Genomic DNA, 21792 nt, shown 5'->3' with positions numbered 1-21792 from the left:
ACCTGTAGCTTTCCACGATAAGGCCAGCCAAGAAGATGAAGGAGTATTGCTGTTGAGACCTATACACTCTCAACATGAATTCAGATTCTTGATGGGCTTGCTCTTAGATAGAAATGGAGTAACTCATTGTGAGACCCACTTCCAAATGCACAGAGCCAAGGAGCAAGTAAGTAACAAGAAACAAGCCCACGCTACTGTGCCTAAGGAATTGTCCATTCTTCTAACCACGTTTGGATGCGATATGCAGGTGTGCTTATGCGTTTTGCCACTGGTAAATTAAGAAATGCAGTAAAACAAAAGATAATCCGGTTATTATTTTCAGAACAACTTGCTGGATTGGAGAGCCACTTAAATAAAATCACAGATTCTTACTCTTTTGAACAAAATACTGTTGCTTTATAATAAAGATGTTTCCTCCTTTTGTAAGAACGGGACCCGTAATCCAATCATCTCAGTAGGGTTCACAGCTGGTGCAGTCAGAAAGTAACTATGGACCCTTTTTACCTCTTGTGTCATGATATCCCAGCTAGGATGGATTTGATTGTTTTTCTCAATAAAATCTCAGGCATTAATTTTACATTTCCATTTAAATTGGAATTTAGATATATTTTCAAGCCAGTAGAACAGGCAACTCCCTGTTCAAACATCAGAAGAGGGAAAATAATTATCTTTATGAAGCTATAAGTAAATTCATATTTATCTGCCAATAGAACATTGAAGAATTTGATTTTGCGAAGATTTTAATAGACCAGAGAATAAATAAGAATAAATATAATAGCTGACGTGTCTTCTCTTGCAACAGGCATGGGTGTCCCTTCGAAATGTGGCACACAGCAGTCATCAAGCAATCATAACACAAATGTAATTCAAGCGATTTTCTATGGCAATTTAATTTTCTGTAATTGTAGTTATTAGAGAACATGGGTTTATCCATTTTTTTTCCATTTTCAGGATAAATCCTGTTGGTGCATTGAATTTTGAATGCAAGGATGACTTTGCTGATGATTTGTTATTGATCTCTTACTGACACTTATTTTTCCTGAGTGCAAATAACAATAGAAATAAGGTACATGTCAATTTTAACATATTTTTCAAAGACAGCTCAACCAAATTAGTTGTAAGACAAAGTAATATAATGTTTGTAGCAGTAAATTTCTTAGCTTCATTGAATATACATGTATTTATGTAACTGCAGGGAGATTTTGAATTTCTAATCATGCTAACACATAAGCCAGATCTTTTAAATTTCACAGTAAACAAACCCATACTCCAGTCTATATCTAAACTCCATATTAAATAGAATCATAGAATTGTTCAGGTTGGAAGAGACCTCTAAGATTATTTGGTCCAACCTTTAACCTAGTACTGAAATCCACCACTAAACCATGCCACTAAGTTCTACATCTACACTTTTCTTGAAGACCTCCAGGGACGGTGACTCAACCACTTCCCTGGGCAGCCTGTTTCAATGCCACACAATCCTTGCAGTGAAAAAATTTCTCCTAATACCCAAGCTAAGCCTCCCCTGTCTCAACTTGAGTCCAATTCTCCTCATGTTATCAGTCGGTGCTTGGGAGAAGAGCCTGAACGCCACCTCACTACAACCTCCTTTAAAGTAATTTTAAAATACGGTAAGGTCTCCCCTGAGCCTCTTTTTCTCCAAACTAAACAACCCCAGTTCCCTCAGCTGCTCCTCAAAAGACTTGTTCTCTAGACCCTTCACCAGCTTTCTTGTCCTTCTTTGGACATGCCCCAGCACCTCAATGTCCTTCTTGTGCTGAGGGTCCCAAAACTGAACACAGTACTCGAGGTGCGGCCTCACCAGAGCCGAGTACAAAGGGACAATCACTTCCCTAGTCCTAGTGGCCACACTATTCCTGGCACAAGCCAGGATGTTGTTGGCTTTCTTGGCCACCTGAGCACACTCCTGGCTCATATTCAGCCAGATACTGACCAACACCCCCAGATCCTTTTCCTCTGCACATCTTTCCAGCCATTCTACCCTAGCCTGGAGTGTTGGATGGGGTTGTTGTGCCCCAAGTGCAGGATTTGGCACTTGGTCCTGTTGAACCTCATACAGTTGGTCTGTATGAAGTACCAAATATTTTTGGTAATGCCATGTCTAGCAATTGAAAACTTAATAACTTTAAAAATAATCTTGGGTGCAGCATAAAGATAAGAGGCGTTACTTATACTTTGTATATAGCACAGGGGATATTAGGAAATAATAGCTGGCACCTGATCTCTAGATTTTAGAAATATCAGGACATATTTAAACCTTGTTACATTAAAATGTAGCTATTATGCCTAGTCCCATACTTAAGTTCAGATTTTTACTTCCATTTGTATGGATTGCTATTCTTTTAGCTAGTGCTAGTGACAAGTATGTATAAAAAAAAAAAATCCCCGAATACAAGAATCTGCCCTACAGCTAGGACCTACGGCTCTGCTGGAATTCAGGAAACAGGTTTGATTCTAAAAGTTATACATTTCTTTTGAAGTAGAGGGCAGAGATTGACCCACATTTTTTCAGAAACTTGTAGTTTGTAATTGAAAAGCACGTTGGGGTAAAGGGCCTTGCCAAAAGAAGTTTCCTATCATCAAACCCATCGTTTCATACATAAATACACTTGAGTGTTGAGGGAATGTTATACAATTCAGCAGACAGCAGTGACCTATCAAAACATTTCAAATTTTTATGAGGCTTCTTCAAGAATCCTAAACTCTCAAAGGTCCTCAGCACTCAACTTTCTAAGCCCTATTCTTCCACACTTTGTTTTCAAACCATTTTTTTCCAATTGTGTTGAGTTCACTTTTTAAAAATTATGTGAAAAAGGATTTTTGATGATCTCTTTCAGCCTATGCATCAAAAGAAAAAAAAACTTTTTCAGTCCTCAGATTGGGGGGTGAAGGGAAGGAAAAACAATCTTTTGTTTCAAAATGGAAGAGGATGAATATTTAACTCTACAAACTCTGTTGTTCCTTGCTGAAGCTTAACACTGAGCATAAGAAAGAAGGGCTGCTCAGTAGTACATCAGCTCCTCCATCACATCCCTAAGTGCAGGGCACTGGCAGGCGTCCATGGAGTTTGTCAGGGAAAGATGTGCAAGAGGTGGAGAGTTACTGCATCACCTGGAGGTAAAGGAACTCATCCTTGTTGGAGAGAAGCCGTCAGAAATGGCTTTGCATGAGGCTTGCCTCCATCCCAAGTAATGAGTTCAAAAACCAGGCTGTTAGTGACTCTCCCTTCCTGCCTCTCTGGCAGGGCCTGAGAAACTCTTCTCCAGTGGCATTGCTCCTGGGCCTTTCTGTACTCCTGAACCAGAATTTTGTGGTGAAGAAGATGGTTAGTGGAGAAATTCCCACACAGCACTTTCTACAGGACCTGACCTAACATCATTCCATTGAACTTACAAGGAATGAACAACATGTACGTTGTAGCTGAAAGCAACAGATTCTGGCTATGTTCACATGAAGAGAATGTAAAGACTGGGGAAGGAAGACAAGCCCAATGGTCAGGGCACTAGCCAGGGACACGCAGCCTTTCTCAAAACCTGCCTGTGCTGTAGCTGTCTTGTAAGATCAAGATAAGCAAAGTTAAACTGAACTCAATGCAAGCATATGCCATATGTAAAACAGGGTAAATGGGCTTCCTTTCCCCACAGAAACACTCACAAGAAATTTAAAGATGAGGAGGCAGCTTAGATTACTTTGGTAATTAAACACATAATTTTATAGTGAACACAAAAGTACATAGCCATGCATGTGTGAAAACCAAAGTCTTCTGCTTTGTAAAGGAAGCAGTGGAGCATGTGTTTTTAACACAGGATTTAAAAAGCCTTGGTAAATTTAGTTTCCTTGATAGCTCAGCTGACATTCTCCCACTGCTGAGCCTGCCAGTGCTGTGGTTTGTGTAGTTAGCAATGGTTGAAGATGGGTTACAATGACCTACAGGCTGAACAAAAGAGCTATCAAAATTATTTCACATAAAACTCCTGCTTTTACTCAAAGTAGATTCCTGTAAATAAAGTATGTGAAGAAATATACATATATGTCTTAGCTTTCAATAAACCCGTATTTTTATACTTAAATTTCCTGATTACCAGTTCTGATCATAGCCTGTAAAACTTCCTATGCTTCTCTTAGAACTACAGATGCTGAGCACAAGTGATCATGTGAGAATTACAGCTTTCACATGAAAGCAGTTTTCTAGCCCTTGAATCCACACAGGAGTCCCTCATTCTCATGGTTTAAAGTTGTTGATCTAATGTCTCAGCATGTGGAGAACACCCACACTTCTGGAAAACCTGAGGAAGGCAGTCCTGAAATTTTAGATGATCCCAAGAACCACGATCATGCAGCTGTCATTCAGTTATATAAATTACGTAAAGATAAAATTTACATAAACTCGTTCCATAAACCAGTGGTGTCACCCATGGAGTGATCTGACACACTGCCCTCAGTGTGGGTCAGCTCCACAGACGTCACTGCAAGCAGAACTGGCTCTTTCCAGGGGATGCATTCATTCAGTGCCTTCTACAACCAGCAAGACTTTGCTTAGCTGTAGCACCCTGCATGTATGCATGTCAGTACTAGGATACTATAAAGTGAACTGACATATCCCATCCTTTGTGGTTAAAATCTGTTTATTCACTTCTCTCATGTTGCTTTTTGTTTCGTTGTCTCACTTTACAAAACCTTTGTGCGCTGGGAGATGAATCACTGAACCTGTGTTGCTTTTTAGATCCTCTCTGTGATGGTGCAAAGCACTACACTGAGTGATGACTGCCCTAAATCACAGCTTCTAAAGCTAAATTCACATTTCACAGCAGGTGTAGAGCATGGCATCCCTGGGTCCTAATCAGTCCCTGAACTGATCACAGTTCCAGCTGTGGCGTCCCACGGTGTGGCCTTCCAGGCTAAATGACCCATTTCATCCCACACAACTGTGGGGGCTTTGCCATCTCACTTCTTAACATGAGATTATCACACAGCTGGAGAGTTCAGGGCTGGGGGCATTCCTGGGCCCATGAGATCAGCTGTAGTTTATGCCTAACACAGATTCTTTAGCAGACTGTGCATAAAATAAAACCAGTACTTTTTGCAACAACAGCACCCCAAGTCAGTAAAACTCAAGTCTAAACATAACCAGCAGATGAGGACCCTCAAAGAAATGAAGATGGCTAAATAAGGAATCAGAAATTAATAGAAAATAGAGATATTAGCACAATATTAGACAAACATTTTCTCTGTGGTCTAACGCCCTTACCGCAGTGTCATTGGTGGTAATGTACACCAACACATCCGAGTTGTTCCTGCCGTTAATGTATCGGTAACAGTTCCACACGCAGCTTATCAAGTAACCCTGCAAAGAGAAGGCAGTTATCATTATGTGCAGCAGATAAGCCATACAAAATTTCCTGCCATAGGTTTGTGCAAATTCTTGAACGTGGACTGGTTGAGAGCTTTGGCTTGACATTGAGAACAGAAGGGGAGCATAAATACTTCAAGCTCCATGAAAACAAATAAACAAGCTAATTACTAGGAAAAAAAATACATGATTATCAAACTTTCTTTTGCTAGAGAAATTTCAGCCTCCTGTCTTTTTGTTCTGTGCCTTTATGAAAGGCCATAACATAAAGGAACCTTTCCACGACACCCTGTAAATTGTGTGCTTGCCTCAGTCTTGTGATACCAAGGAACAAAGGAGTAGAAAGAGCAGGCAGAGTAGTGCGGAGTGATTCATGCTCTTCAGGGCTCTGTACACAAACCAGGGTATTTTTTTTTAAAAAAAGGAAATACTAATATAAATATGAATATGAGCCTGGGAGAACCGTGGGACAGTCACTTTGCTTGCTGCAGTGACTATAAGTTTGTGCAGGGATTCTGTAAGAGATCCGATACCTTTTAACCCCTCTTTTACTTAAATGAGCAGGTCATATATGCAAGCTTTCCTTCTCATGCCTCTCTAAATACAGAGAGATGTGAGTTCAGTCAGACACCTTGCTGCTCTGCATAGGATGTTGCACACCGGCAGGGGTGAGGTTTACAATGTAAAATGAGCATACAAGTCAGATCATGACAGAACAGAGAAGGTGTTGCAGATGCAGAATGCCTCAGGTACAATAGAAAAAATAAACAGAAACCCATTCTAGATTCCTCCATGGTAAGGCTGTTTAAGTATTATCACAGAGTGGCAGTGATCTTCAGAAAGCTGAAGCAAACCCCAGTAGAAAGAGCACAAGCAAGCTGGTGACTGAAATATCATCAAGAAAATTACAGGAACCCCTCCGTGTCCTGTGGTTGGAAGCCTAGCTGGTGACTATGTGATGACTCCATTCATCACATGCATGGTTTCAATACTCCTTTTCACTTCATCTGAGATTAAATCAACATATTCCATATGACCGGAATAGTCTGTGGTCTTCCTATTCTTGCCTGACCAGAGAAAACTGCCAGTGTACAAGTTTTTACTGAAATCTGAAATTACTTCTATCCTTTAATCCTTATTGCAAATACTCTTTTTTTTTTTTTTTTCAGTATATAAAAAATAAATAGTTATTGCAGCAATATTCCTACCGCAGGACCATAAACTTCTCAGTGTTTTTTTTCCTGGAGCTCACTTGGCTCCAGATAGCAAAGAGCTAGGAGTCTGCCTGGCAAAGAGCTAGGAGTCTGCACTTTTATAACTGGTTAGGCAAAACGCTCACATCTCCTCTGCCAGCAGGAGAGGTTCCAGTCTGGCCAGCAGCAAGGAGCAAAGTGGCTGGATGGAAGACAGGAGGCAAGAACACGTGGAGGAGCAGGACTCAGATCCTCAGCATGCCACGGACAAGGCCGGTGGGACTAAGCAGCTCCCTGTGGAGCTTTCTGCTTCCCACACAGCCACACACGACAGCGATGAGGTGAACAACATGATTTGATAGCACCCAGATTATATTTTTACTCAGCAGGCTCTGCATAGCAGTCCTTCCACAAACCTACTGTGTGCAAATTGAACTGCCAGCGCTGATTGGATTTGCATGTGTATCTCTCGGAGTGAGTCATATTTTTGTGACTCACTTGCACTGATGACCTTCCAAAAGCCTCTTATCCTCTTCAGCTGCCCTGTGCTTCCTCCCTCCCCAGAGCTGTCACACAGGAGCTGTGTTTCTCTGGACACCACATGACTCACAGATTGCTTGCCTGCAGATCAGGAAGAGTTTTTTTTTTCTACCCAAGCCAAGCTGGCTGAAATCCAGTAAGTTTTCTTCCTCTTCTTAATGACAGATCCTGGATGACGTGGAGGTGTCACGGGCTTTGACAATACTTTCTACTACCAAATGGGGAGGATGACAGAAGTCTGGAGCGAGCTGAGTGCTAAGGGCAGGGCAGGCTGGCTCTGCACCCCGAGCCGTGGGCTATGTGAACCTGACACAGGTTACTGGAACCAGTGGTGTAGAGGCGTGTAAATGAAGAACTACAGCTTTTTTTTTTTTTCTTTTTCCCAGAATTGAGTAACAGTGACACTGTTGTTAATAATAAATGGTAATAAGTAGCTGAGTAGCTTTTGACACTCAGATGCCAGGCACTGAGAAAGGTGTGAGCGTGTACAGAGAAGAGTACTGAATGCAGGACACTTTTTTGGAGACACAGCCCATCTTCATAAGAAACCTGTGCACAGCAAGGCCACCTGTTTGCAAACCAGTCTTTATGCTCCTTCTGTTCAAATCCAAAGCAAGGGAAGCCCCATTTCAGATAACGCAGCCTTGCCAGGGAGAAGCTACCTGATTTATCTTTGAATTCTCTCCTTCTGCTACGTGTGCTGAATACACCCCATTTAACCCCACGATGTGCACACACAGCCTCTCTGCCTCCCAGCCCACCTGGATACATGAGCTGTTTCTCAGAGGGGTGGCCTGCTCCAGCCCCCTGGGGTGAAGAGGCCTCCAGTCAGCACACACCTTAGAGTTGGCGATAGTCCGATAGTCGGCCCTTTGTAAAAGCCCAATGCACCCTGAGGGGTATTTTCGCACAGCACAACACAGGCTGCTGACAGACTCCTTTTGGGGCAGCAGCCCCCGTTCCAGAGGAGCACGGTGATGCCACCACCACTTGGAGGATGAGGATGCCAAAAGGGCTGAGCAGGGAAACAGGCACCGCACCTCTTCCTGCCAGCTTTCAGTCCCTCCATTTGTATGGTGACAAATGACACTAGCTCAAAAGGAACTGAAACTGTCAAAACTTTATAAATCTGTCTCTGACAGTGTTTTTTTTTTTGTTTTTTTTTTTTTTTTTTTTTTTTTTTTTTCCCATACAGATGTTTAGCTGCACGAGATTTCTGCTCAAGCTGCAATATATATGAAGACTTCAGAGCAATGCTAACGCCAGAGCGGTTGGCTACGTGTATTTCACACATAGTGCTGCAGGAGGGGGCACACTGGGCTGCTGTACTGATCAAATCTGCAATTAAATCCATCTTACCAGCACATTTGAATGTGCATCTTGTGAGTATAAGAAGGCTCCTATGGCTTAGCCCTGCTGGGAGCATCCGCTGGGCTGAGACACTGGGTCTGTCCTGGTGAGCACAAAACGGGGTGAGCACCACCTTATCCCATCTGCTGAGCACCACCAGAAATGGTCCTGTTCCTGTTCTGAGGCCTCAACCTCAGAGTATCTGTGACAGCAGTTGGGGCTGGCCAGAGGAAAGCAAGGCTCCGTTCCCCAAAGCAGCTGCGGAGAAGGGCACGATTCAAAAGCCACCACGTTGACTTTGTGCCATTTGAAGTGCTGAGTACATTCAGTTATGCTGCTGGGTGTCCTTCCTCAGCCAGATAGGAAACACCTATGTTTCATGGTATGTAGCTCTGGTTCAGCTTCTAGACAAACAGGGTAAGCGATATAACACATTTTGGTCTACTCTGAAAAAGACTCTCACTTGGCATGAAGTATCTGTCCATGCATCCATCCATCCACCTGAAATATCTATTAGCTGCTTGGGATCCAAGTGCATCCTGAGGGCTATAAAGACAAGTGCTGGTGTGTGGTTGGCTTTCATTCATTCTTACTGCCCTCCTTTGTCCCCTGCTTTTCACAGTCTCATGTACAAAGCACAGTACCTCTGTCTGACACATCCGTATTTCAATTTCTGCTCAATAGTGTTTTCATTTGCATGTAGCTGCACCCACAATAAAAGGGTCCTGATGCCAAATGTTTCTGACAAATTATGTGATTCTGTTTCATGTTTCCGACCAGATGAACGCAGCTTTTCCTACTGTAGCTTTTCCTAGGCTACAATGTTTTGGTTTCTCTCTATTCCAGAGGGAGAGGGAGCTCAGGCATATTTTTATGCACAGCACCTTTTTGGTATATAAACCTGGTGCCATCTGTTAAGTCTATCAGTGATAAAGTGTGATGCATGTCATAGCGTCCAGCTTTCTTTTCATGTAGCAGACTCCAAAAATCTGCATAGCAGCTCTTCTGGAAACACAAGAAATCCAAATTAAAACGCTAACTGGAATTTAGCATGTGTTTCTGTGTGAGTCATATTTTTGTGACTCATTTGCACAATAATGTGTTGCTAGAATGAACATTAAGAAAAGCAATAGTCTGTAATAACCCTGGCTGTAAAGAACTCGAATGAATACAAGAATGGAACATTAACTAATACTTCAATCTAACTAGTCACATATATTCTTGGAAAAGTATGGATAGCAGCTTTAAAATAGAATTATTATTTTGCACTATTAATTTCTGAGATTTCTTTTTTTATGTAGTAAGTATTTTTTGCCACTCCAATTTTTGTTCCATTTATTTTATAAACTTGAGACATCTTTGTCATACTTTTTCAATGAAACACCTGACCTGCCTGGGATAAAAGCAAGGTGATGCTTGCATCCAAGAGATTTAAAAAGCATGTTGCTTGTGTCACCTGGCAGACCTACACATTTATTATATTCAAAGGTGAAAACAAAAACACCACAAACCTCTGTTGCTGTGAACATATAAATGGACAAAGCCAGAAGGCTAAATTATATTTCTAAATCAAAAAAAAAAAAAAAAAAAAAAAAGAGTATCACTTCCAACTGCACCTTAAAATATCTTATCTTTTCCTTCCAATTTAGAAACAGCTTCTATAATCTAATAACCTAATCCACCTTTTTTTGGTCACAATAACCTTCCCTGTTTGTGCTGTATAGAAGCAACATCCTGTCCTGGCTCTTCAGGATGCCTCTAACCTAATGTGTAGCTGCTCTGCAGAGGAAGAGCAAGAGCTATTCTGACACCAAACCAACAGCAATTAAATAATTACTCCCCGTTTCCTTTTTCTGCTCCATGTGACAGTCTTCTGTGCTGGCACTCCCAGGAGGGTCTGCTTGGATCTATTTAACTTCTCCTTGTATGAGAGCTCTTCCATCCTTCAGATCACTTTCCTTCTGTGCCTGCCTGTTCTGTAGCGCTACAGCATTCTTTTTGAGATAGGACACCCAGAAGTGAATGTGTGCTTCAAGATGCCAGTGTGTGGCAGACATCAGAAATGGCACAGAAACCCTTAGACTTCTTTTTTTCTTTCTTTTATTTTTTCCTATTTATTTCTTTATTTCAGGTTTTATATATACGATATTTTATTAAAATCTAATATTCTTATTATTTGATTTAATTGTTTGACCAGAACTGAGAAGTAAACTAGTACTTCCATGGACCTGTGCTATTACATCTACAAGACTCCTTTTCAGGTGCTCATGCTTAGTTCAGAGTTGTCTGCAGTGTCTGTGAAACAGGATTGTATTTTCTCTGTGCCCATCACTTAGAATATATCACCATTGGGTTTCTCTACTGTTTTATTGCTCAGTAACTCAGGGCCATGAGACCTTTCTACAAAGCCTTCTCAGCTAATTGCTTCCCTATTCTGGGTGACGTTGCAAAAAATGTTGTCGCTAGATCTTCATTCCCTTCCCCAGATCTTTTGTGAATGGACAGCATGGGGTTTTGTTGTAAAAACTTATTTACCTTTATCCTTGTCCTGGTTTCAGTTAGAACAGAGTTAATTTTCTTCCTAGTAGCTGGTAGAATGCTATGTTTTGGCTTAGGATGAGAAGAGTGCTGATAACACCCCGATGCTTTAATTGTTGCAGAGCAGTGCTTACACCAAGCCAAGGACATCTCAGCTTCTTGCTCTGTCCTGCCAACGGGCAGGATGGGGGTGCAGCAAGAGCTGGGAGGGGACAGACCCAGGACAGGTGACCCAAACTAGCCAAAGGGGTATTCCATACCATCTGACATCATGCTAAACAATATATAGGGGTGGCTAGCCGGGGGGAGGGGGCCGGACTGCTCGGGGTTAGGCTGGGCATCGGTCAGCGAGTGGTGAGCAATTGCATTGTGCATCACTTGTTTGTACACATTATTAGTAGTAGTACTATTATCATCATTGCTATTATTATTGTTATTATTTTGGTTATTATTATTATTTTCCTGTCTTATTAAACTGTCTTTATCTCAACTCACTGGCTTCACTTTCCGTTTCTCTCCCCCATCCCAGAGAGGGAGGGGGGAGGGTGAGCGAACAGCTGTGTGGTGTTAAGCTGCCGGCCAGGTTAAACCACGACAATCCTCTATTTCCCAGCTACAATGTACAAGAAGACCTTTGCTCTTGTCCCTACACTTCTCAGGGGGTGTTTGTTTTTGGTTTTGTTTTTTTCCACAATACCTACCACTTTGCTTTGTGCAGCTGTCAGACTGCCTGGTCAGTAGCTCCCTATGTGTATTCTGGGGCCAGGACTCCCAGAGGGAGCATTTCACCCATGACCAGAAGTAGATGGTATACAAGTAATGGACTTACCTTAAAAGCCAAAATGATGCTTATGAAAAGGAGTATAATCACAACCAGACATGTGGGGTTCACAGACATGATCTCTTCCTTGTAGGGAAAATTGCTGGGCTGCACAAGCAAAAATAAGCAAAACACTGTAAGTTAATCTCACGAGTCATTTAAGAGCCACTCAATTAGTGCAGTCTATAATTAATAGCTTAAAAAACTTGCTGTGATCTACTAAATTGGGAGCTCTCTGCACCAATAACCAATTTCAGTAAATTTGTCTGGAACATGTGCTACAAAGGCTCAGCCTGCCAAATGTTCCCCAGAGGGCCGAGGGGTTTGCTTTTGCTCTATATGTGTGGTGGGTTTTCTTTCCCTTTGTGCATGCTGGTTTTGTAACAGACACAGATTGACAAGGGGCATCCCTCCGGGGGCTTTGCAGCAGGAAACGTGCCTTCTTGGGCAAAGGCAGGAAAATTCTGGTCCTGTGAAGTGGTCGCTATCTTACAAGATACAGTACTCTAGCCATGGCTGCCAATGACCAGTGGTAGCTCCTTCCAAGAATCAAAGAGGAAAAGTCCAGACAGCACGATCCTTTCACCTAAATATTTGATTAAAAGACATTGGCTGTATTCAAATCCATCTTCTTTTGGCTACATGTGGACTAGTTCTCCCAGGGCCACTTGTTAGTGCTGCTGTTCCCCAAGGCTTGGGCCTTCCAGGGGAGCAAAGTCATGACTGAATCTGAATGTGCTCCAGGCCCTTCTGTTTTCTTGTATGTGAAATCGAGGTGACAACGTTCATCTTCTTAGAGCAGCGATTTAGGATTGTGGGACACTTCAGCATCAGTGGCTTGAAAACAACCTCTAAAAATGTTTTGCTATATCTAGTATCGCTTAAAAAACACCCTTTAAAATGAATTGTTTTGAAACATGGCAGCACCAGGGTTCCTGTTCCAGATGGAAGAAACCATTCTTTGCAGACAGAGCCGCTCTCCACACACGATAGCTCCACTGCAGCAGCAGCAGCCCACTATAACAGCATGCATTAGCTCCTTCCACGCACAACCCCCTTTTTCCTTACAGGTCTAATTACTTAAGCAGGCCAGCTCTGAATCCCTGTCAGGACAATTAAACAGCCCAAGCTACAACTGTACTCTTGGCAACAATGGTGAAAACCCAGCGTAACCCCTTGATGCCCCTTACACCAGAAGTCTGAGCAGTGCTTCAGGAAATTCTCCTTTTGGACAGCCGCTGGCGAGAACAGCTCTTAATGTAGTGCTTCCATGAACTGTTCGGGGTGGTTAACATCAGCTGCAGCTGTAGCCGATGCAGATAACGGTTACATAAGCACATTTTCCGCTTCTTGACAGCAACGTTTCTGTTAATGTACTGAATTTCATGGCTGAGGTTTTTATCGTGTTATCTTCTTTGTCGACGCACAGCTTTTGTAGGAAACCAACTTGCTATAATTTAACGAGTTACTTCTTTTTTTTTTTTTTTTTTTTTCACACAAGGTTATTGCTAAATATAGTGGATACGGTCACTCAGAGACCAAGAAAGCAGGAGTGTATGCCAAGAAAAGATGCATTGCAAAGCAAAATCAAACCCCTTATATACAGAACATTTAAGTACTACGACCACAGCCCTACTGCTTGCAGGAGTGAGGCCATCGGCTTGGTTAGAAAGCCCAGTTAGTTAGGGTCAATCCCAGTAAAACTGCCCAAATAGGTTATCTTTTAGCACTGATCTACCATTAAAAACTAGTCAAACCAATTCATGAGTGTAATAGGAACTTCCTAGCTTGGTTTTGGAGAACCAATCGCTAGTCAAAGACTAGACAACACTATGCTGGGGCTTTGGTTTGTTGGATGGCCTGATGGCCTGTTTCCAAACATCAAAGCAACTGGGATTTGCATGGGGGCAAGAGGAGAGTGGGAAAATGACCAAGGAAGTTCCTGCAACCTTGAAGAGCAGGAACATCTGTTGGAGCCAAGAGACCTGGCCAAGTCTGGGAGCAGCACATCCCTTACGTCAGCAGTACTTCAAGTGAAAGGGCCTCATCAGCACTGAAAGCAACAAGCTGGGAGAGTACGTGAGGAGCACATTCTGTGGTTTCTGTCCTCCGCACTCAGGTTTTGGAGTTTCCTTCCTAGAGAGATGTGAGGTGGGAGCAAGCTCCATGTGGTGGCTGTCCCCACCAAGTGGTGCCTGGGAGATCTTAGCATGCTGTGTGAAAACCAAAGCAGGCCCCTCCTGGGGCTTCCCTGCTTGCTGTGTGGGACAAAAGGCTTCTGAAGCTGTGATGGATGGCCCAGGGCTGTGGGTCAATGTGGAAGAAGTTCACTTTGTTTGGTAACCAGGCTGGTTGCACCTGCCAGCCAGAAGATATTTAATGCTGGCTTGCCCAGGCTGGCCAACGAGCCGCCTGATCTTGACTCACAACTACAAACACCCTCAGTGCAGTAGGAAAAACAGTTTATGAAACCTTCATTTTGCAGAGAAGCAGGAAAAAATTACGGGAAGTGTCTTGGCTGCCCATTGCAGGTACTGCTGCGGAGTTGGTCTGTGCTGGGAAAGTCTCCTTCATTCCCACCGTAACCAAGTGCCAAGAGTGGCTCAAATGAACCAAACACCCATTGCCCTCTGCTGATGCAAAAAGTAATGAGCTCAAACACTGATGTGGCTGTACAAAGTGGGAAGAGACAAATTCTGTTCCCGTGCAAGGGGTTTGTCACCCATGGGGGAAACCAGGAGCTGAAAGCCTGCCGCAGGGATGGTCCTGAGCACCAGGGTCAGGCCAAAGGTTTGGCAAACGCACGAGTGCCATAACTTCTGGGAAAAGCTCAGCGTCAAATGTTGTGCAAGGTCTGATGAGGCTCAGACAGAAATATGGCTGGGTGGGAAAAAATCCAGCCCGTCACTGGAAATGCAGGAGGGATTTTGCGGGAAGATGTTGTGAAATTTCATGCACAGACAAGAAGTACTTGTAGTGGTGTGGCACTGGCATGCTGAAGTCTTAATTAAAGTGTCATTCATAACCTTGTCGTGGACACTGAGTGCACTGCATGCATGGTAATATGCCCTTAAATTTTCAATTAAAAATAATTACTGCTTATATGTAGCAAAGCTCTATTAGAGACTTCAAAAGAATCTTAATCTTGCATGGTAAGTATATAGTATTGACATTGTACAAATGCACAACAACAGAAAGCCCAAGCCTGAAGCTCCTTCTTGTTCCCTCTTGTACAACCACCCATGCTTTCCTTCCTCTGGGACCACAAAATAATCCACTTCATATGATGGTGTGGGTTCTTGTTCAACAGTTACAATACTCTGAAATTAGATCTTACAGAATTGAAATAAAACAGGAATGCCTCTGTAGAATTTTTAAAACCCTGCTAGGAAGTTAATTGTACTTCTTTGGAATTATGAAATGTCATTAAAATGTCAGAAAGAATATTCGCTTTTTAAGCTTTAGTTTATAGGAATCCGTTTTTTAGTTTTAATCTTTTACATTCTCTAGACCTCACCTCTAGGACTGGCACAGCGCGACTGGCACAACGAGCTGGTAGACAGCAGCATCGCAGCTATTTAATATACTTAGAAATTTTCTTTAGATGACCTGAGAAAGCTCTGTACTTTGACAAAAAAAAAAAAAAAAAAACAGTATTGCGTAACTCAGTTGCAGACTAGCCTGTTCTGCACCTCTGGTTCAATTCATTATGTATACTGTTATCAGATGACAGAAGATGAAGTGTTTAATTTTAAGGTTTTAGAAAGCACATACATCAAAGTGTTATTTGGGGTAAAGAAATCAAATGCGTTTTAGGTCAAACTACTTCAGACCCCTGCTGCTCCAAGAACCAAGAAGATTTTTTTTATACATGCAACATTTGCTCTATGTGAAGATTTTTTTTTTCCTAGTGACAGTGATAATGACCAAGACGTTCAACATAACCTTCAGAAAGTTTTATGACACGTCATCTCCCTGCAACGTTTCAAATGACAGATTTGTAACATCTACTTACTTTACATGACCCTTTGTGCTGAGATGCTCTTGCAGTGTATGGGATTTTAGGGACACATCTGTGTGCAGCTGGGTACTAAATGGCAATGCAAAGTTTCTAAAGACACTTAGCAACTATGAAAGAAGCAGTCAGCGTAGGCTGACGTTACAAAACAGCTTGTGAACACCATGCTCAGTGTTTTGGAGTTGCAACACTTTTAGCTAGGGCTCTGCCTATCCTATTGATAGAATCCTATTTGCCTAAAAGTACTTAGAGGGTTTTATAGCAGCTTGCAACTCACCGTTGGTAGACTTAAATCTGCTAGATCTGCACCAAACTGAATAGATAAAATAATTCCAGGTACTAGCATAGAGAAGTAGAAGTCATTAAAAATACAGGGTTTTGGCCTTTTGGTAAGGAAATCATATTCTTCTGTGACTGCCAAATACATTCCATTACCTGAGGTATATGCTCTTCCAGATATTCAATAATGAATTTGAAGAATGTTTGGGATTTTTCATTTCCCTTATGGAGCTGTTCTCCCTAAAACACCAACCCCCATATTTAAAGCAGTTTTAGAAGCACAAAAACTGAGAACGCCAGGAAGAAACACAATTCACTCCCTTACTTTCTGCCTTGCTTGGCAGGCCCCCTGCAAAGGGAATGAGGGCAAGATGTCCCTAGGGCTGATTTATAAATCATCAGGAGCAATCACACCCAATTGGCATGACTCATATCTCACCTGTGGGGACACGGGTATTAACTGCAATCTTGTTCTTAATGTGGTATTTATCATATCTACCATGAACATCATTTAAAGGTAAGGGAACACGTCCATGGGCGCAAGCCTGCATAGCAGTACCTGGGCTGTCTGGCTACATTGGTGATATTATTGTTAAAAACTGGAGAAGTTCATTTTTAGTTTCATCTTGTTCTGCCCCTAAATCCTTTACATTGCAAGAGCATCTCAGCATCTCTGAATATCAGATACCAGCAGACCCGAATTTCACCCATTGCATCTCTTTTTTCCTCCTTAGAGCGTATTTGCTCTGAACCAAACGTGACAACTTTTTGCCAGCTGATGTGGGCTCCTGTGTGGGGGTCCCAGGGATTCCTGCTGAGCTACTTCTTCTAGGGACCACAGCCCAGACAAGGAAGATTACAAGGCTGTAAATGGTATAATAGAAACATCTCACTTCTTAGTGAACTTTACCTGGAATAACTTTTAGCTACTCATTATCATTACGCCTCTCATCTAATTTAAACAGCCTTTAAACCTAGATGCTATGTATACAAAAACCATGATGGCGTCACCTCTTGGTCTCCTTCCTTGACAAACTAAGCAGGAAATTTGATTATCTGTCATCATACTACAATTTATCTAGCTTTTATATGATTTACAGAGGAGCTTCTCTGCATGTACTTTGACTTTTAAGTCGGAGACACCAGAAGTAGATAGACACAACCTACATGATCAACAGAGAAGGAGAGCCTCCTATCTTACTATTCTTTGCTCTATTTTCTTCTGCCCACAAATCTCATGAATAGTATTTGCAAGCAGAAAAAAAAAAAAAAGAAAAAAAAAAAAAGTGAACTCTTGTTTTGTCACTTAGTTCCCCCCAGGCTGCTTACAAAGTCACTGCATTCTAGTTGCAGTTGCCATGGTATAAGCTCATCTGTATTTTATTTTATTTTTTAAAATATTTATTCACATTTAGCAATGTAACACAGGTTGGTGAATGAACTCAGCTTCTTAATCAATGTGGCTCACTCTGCGTAATGGTTCTGTCCATAATGTTATTTACATCTCCATCAGTCTCTGTGTCAGCCACAGGTTTTACTAGAAGTGATTTTGCTGGGAAAAGCCACAAGTACTGACTCTGGGAAATGCAGAGATGTGCTTGGTTTGGGCAACGCAGGGTACGTTCTTTCAGAGGATGTCACAGCAGTACTAGATTAGGCTCCTGCTCTCAACCTTCCTCTAGAGGACTTGGTCCCTTTGGACAGTGACCTAGGGAAGCTCTCCCAAGGCTGGCACTACCTTTGTGAATGGCCTCTTGGGCACCACAACCCTTGTCCATCTGCCATCTAATGTGATCTAATGCATTTGTTACATCCTTTATTGATCTAGTGCTTCACTGATGTTCTGAGCATCGTGCTGCGAAGTCAAATGTCTTACAAAGGTCTACTGTGCCCCTGCCCAGTTTTATTGACGAAGTCCGTAATCTTGTCAGAGAGAGAAAATGAGTTTCCCTGCAGGACTGATTTGCTGTGAAACCATGCTGGCAGTCATTAATCATATTTCTCTGTCCTAATCCTTTGTCAATTGACTCTCATCTCAGCATTTCTGTTACTCCGCTTGGTAGCAATGTCAGGCTAATCAGCCTATAATTATCCTGAAAATCCCCCTTGCCCTTCTGAGCACAGACAGTTTAGCGCTCATGAAGCCTTGTGCAATTTCATTACCCACGTAGAAGATGATTTACAACAGCAAGAAACGATCTGTACAATCAGACATTTTAACACTCCAGAGTGCACATTATCTGGGCTTGCTCATTTTAAAACGGTGTGTTCAGAGTGAAAACTCTTTAATATGTTTCTTGACTGTCAGCGAATAGAAAGTACTTCCAAAACCCCAGCTACATAAACATGTTCTACTGCTTGTTTCCAAATGCAGAGCAGAAATAGCTGGTGAACACTCCTGCCTTCTTTGCATCAGTGTATTTATCACCTCTGCCCAACAAATGGCCTCTCCTTGCATTAGAAGTTTTACTTTTGCATTTCTAATATACTTGTAAGTAGTCTTTTGGCCTTTTTGCAGTTATAGATTTTTCTCTGAGGTCGTTAGTTATTTTTTTACCTCCGGTAACTTCTAATGAAGGTTTCACTAATTTGAGCTAGCCAGAAATAAAACATCTCAACAGAGTCTCAAATTCTTATAAGGAGATTAAATCTCCAGCTTTCTTGAAGTCAGCACCATGCCTCAGCATACCACAGGAAAAGCATCATGGAAGAAAACCCAAATATATGTGTGAGGCAGATGGTGGCTCCACTGACCGGGAGGGAAAAACATGTCCTTCCTGGAGTTATTGATAACACCTTGGAGTTGCTGTTAGAAATGTAGGTCAAAATGGGAATGTGGCTCACAAAGAGCTCTGCTACACGATTTCCAGTGTCCTCCACGGTCTGCTCTTTGTATTTTGTTTATGGAAGGGCCAAAAGCAGTGATGTCTTAGCAGACATTTTGAGGGAATTGGCCATCCTTTGCCCTCCTGGTGAGCTGGCTCCAAATGTGGCACCAGCAAGAACAGGAGCTCTTCAGCATGCAGCTCCCAGCCCCAGACTGCTGCTTTCCCCCTCATATTTTCCCTCAAGGACCAAGATTAAACAAAACCTGGTTACAGTGAGCCCCCTGGGATGGGGAGCGTGAGCTCCAGAGCTGCAGCTGGTCCTCGTGCTGCCACAGGAGGGGAGTTGGCACCGACCCATGGTGAGAAGCTGCAGGAAAAGGGTGAAGAGGAGGGCTCCAGCCTTAATTTGTTCTTTTCCACCCTTATCTCTGAGTACCTTTTGAATTGTTCCTCTGCTTCTCTTCCAGTGCAGCACCAGCTGTGACTGTGGGCGGGTGTTAAGTAAGGTGAAGGATAACAGGCCCCTGATGCATCCCGCTGGCTTGACACATTGCCTCTTCCCAGAGATTTGTGCAGCCACTTATCTGCCTGCTGTTGCTCATTACCTGTTATTTATAATGCCCTAGGTGGTTTTCCATCCACATAACAAAGTTCACAGCCAAACTAATCTGCATTCAAGTTCTCAAGGCAGGTTTTCAGAGACAGCCACAGCGTTAAGTTGTCCCAGAGCTCTGCAACTCCATCTGAACCCATCCAAACACAGCCCAGGACCAGAGGTGAAAGATTTGCTTGTCTTCACTGTAGGTGGCTGCAGTCGCATACTGTAGCTCACACAGTATTGATTATGGATGTTTGGCCACAGTAGAACCTGTCAAGAAGGGAGCCTCTAATTGTCCCAAAGATGAGACAGATTGATAATATTTTCTAGCAAAAACAAACCTACCTTGAATCTAACTCCTGTCTAAAGAAATCGGTGTTAAAGCCACCACATAAATTCAAAGGAGCAACAAAACATCCTTGGTATAGCAACAAAAATAAGTCACTGGATATGAAAGCAGTAACTCTGAATCCAAAAGCAATCTCTTAGGATCTCTCTCTTGCACTATCATCCTCATTCCTAATGAAATGGTGCTGAGAGCTTCCACAGCATCACAAAACTCCAGTATCTGTGTAATTACAGTATCTGCACAGATACTGTAGTGTAAGCAATGTAAGTTAGCAATGCAGCTCGCACGGGTGTGGAATATAGATGAGCGAGCTCAAACTGAGATGACTGTTCAAGGACTGCATAGGAAGTCAACAGTAAACAACTGGCTAGAAATAAGGGACGAACCGGGCACCTTGCACGGTTCTCCCCAACGCCCCAAAAGGTTTGTGAAAGTCAGGTAATTTACCAGCTGGCGGAGGTAGTCCTGAATTGTGCTGGGATAGACGAGTACACTGATGGCAACCAATGTGTTGAGAGCAAAGTCAAAGATCTGGTAACAGAAGAAAGGGATGATCCAAGCCGCATGTTGCTAGAAAGGAAATAAAATAAAAACACATCAACCACAAGCTAAAATGGGAGGATATGTATCTTTCTGCACTGAAACCTAAGGAATATTTGACAGAATGCAATGTTACATTTCATGAAGCTGTAAGAGGAAATAACTTGTAAAATAGGCTAAAAGAAATACAACATTCAGCCAAAAAGATTGGCCAAGCCAGCTTGGCTGCTGAGCTGCTGCAGTGTGTGTGGTGCAAGCCCCGCAGCTCATTATACTGAGACATTTAAAAACCACATGAGACTTTTTTTTTCCCCAAATAAATAGGATTAATATTGGGATAAACCACTCATGTGGGAGGGAATGGAAAAAAATCCATTAAATTTGGTAGGATCAAGATTAATTTCCCTGAATTTACAGTTCGCCCAGAGCTTACTCCTGTTTGAAAGTACAGAGAGCAAACACATCTGAGCAGCCTCCAGCGTGGGGCTGTGCCATAGCACTCATCTAGACAACCAGCTCTGCCACCTCTTTGTTTTGTTTTCTTGTTTTGTTTTGTGTTTTTTTTTTTTTTTCCCCCTCAGTTTTCAGATAAACGCAAAATTGTTAGAAAGCAACTTTCTTCATTTTATTTCCAGAGTTGTACAGTTCACTTGCTTCACATCTTTACGGAATGTAATGAATTACCTTATACGCGCCATACGTAGCCATTGCACAAATCAGAATCATTAGAAGAGAAATTGCTGTGGCAATGCACATATCTGAAAAAAAAAGAAACACAAATGAGTGATTGCAGGAAAAAATCAGAGCTTGGTTCAGTTATTTTGCCATCTGCTTAGTGCTGAGCATCCCAAAGGGCAGGATGGGAAGCGTGGGTGGGTGGGGATGAGCCAGGTGCATCACGCAGCCATTGCTGGAGGAAATCTCTGGCTCCTGTGGGAAATCTCCAAATTATGAGAAGCTAAGGCAGTGGTTACACTGCACAAGCCTACGCAGCCCTGATAAGGCTGGGAAGATGCCGTGAATTGTTCCTTTTTTTTTTTTTTTTTTTTTTCTGAAGGATTTTCAAACATCCGGGAAAGAATGGCTAGAAGACTATTTTGCCTGTGACGATGACGTCCGTAGTCAGAAAGAGTTGGTGCTGAAATCAAAATGTGACCATTGGAGATAAATCTGAGCTTGCCAGACACATGGAGCTCAGCAGGAGCCGGATGCCTGGCTGATACCAGCCCCTCGGGTACCTTTACATCCTGTACCCTGCTCTGCCTGCTGTGAGACAGCTTTTGGTATCAGGACAGGCAGCTGAAGGCTATCTGTCTTGTGTGAGTCAGCAGGAACCACAGTCACATCTTCGCCCATGGTTGCAGACAT

The 21792-nt window shown here is 42.5% G+C and overlaps 1 protein-coding gene across 1 annotated transcript in view; it reads right to left on the bottom strand.

The window, feature by feature from the left end:
- The window catches only part of LAPTM4B (lysosomal protein transmembrane 4 beta), a 61426-nt gene that overhangs the window by 16080 nt on the left and 23554 nt on the right, over nucleotides 1-21792 (bottom strand). The window contains exons 3-6 of the mRNA XM_068672330.1: nucleotides 21109-21182; nucleotides 20332-20454; nucleotides 11822-11920; nucleotides 5270-5365 (exon numbers count right to left, since the gene is read on the bottom strand). Of these exons, the coding sequence (XP_068528431.1) occupies nucleotides 5270-5365; nucleotides 11822-11920; nucleotides 20332-20454; nucleotides 21109-21182 (392 nt within the window). The remainder of the gene's footprint in view (nucleotides 1-5269; nucleotides 5366-11821; nucleotides 11921-20331; nucleotides 20455-21108; nucleotides 21183-21792) is intronic.

Source organism: Anas acuta, chromosome 2, assembly GCF_963932015.1.
Source record: "Anas acuta chromosome 2, bAnaAcu1.1, whole genome shotgun sequence".
NCBI classification, from domain to species: domain Eukaryota; kingdom Metazoa; phylum Chordata; class Aves; order Anseriformes; family Anatidae; genus Anas; species Anas acuta.
Note: the sequence above shows the minus strand (reverse complement) of the source record. Positions and strands in the feature narration are given on the sequence as shown.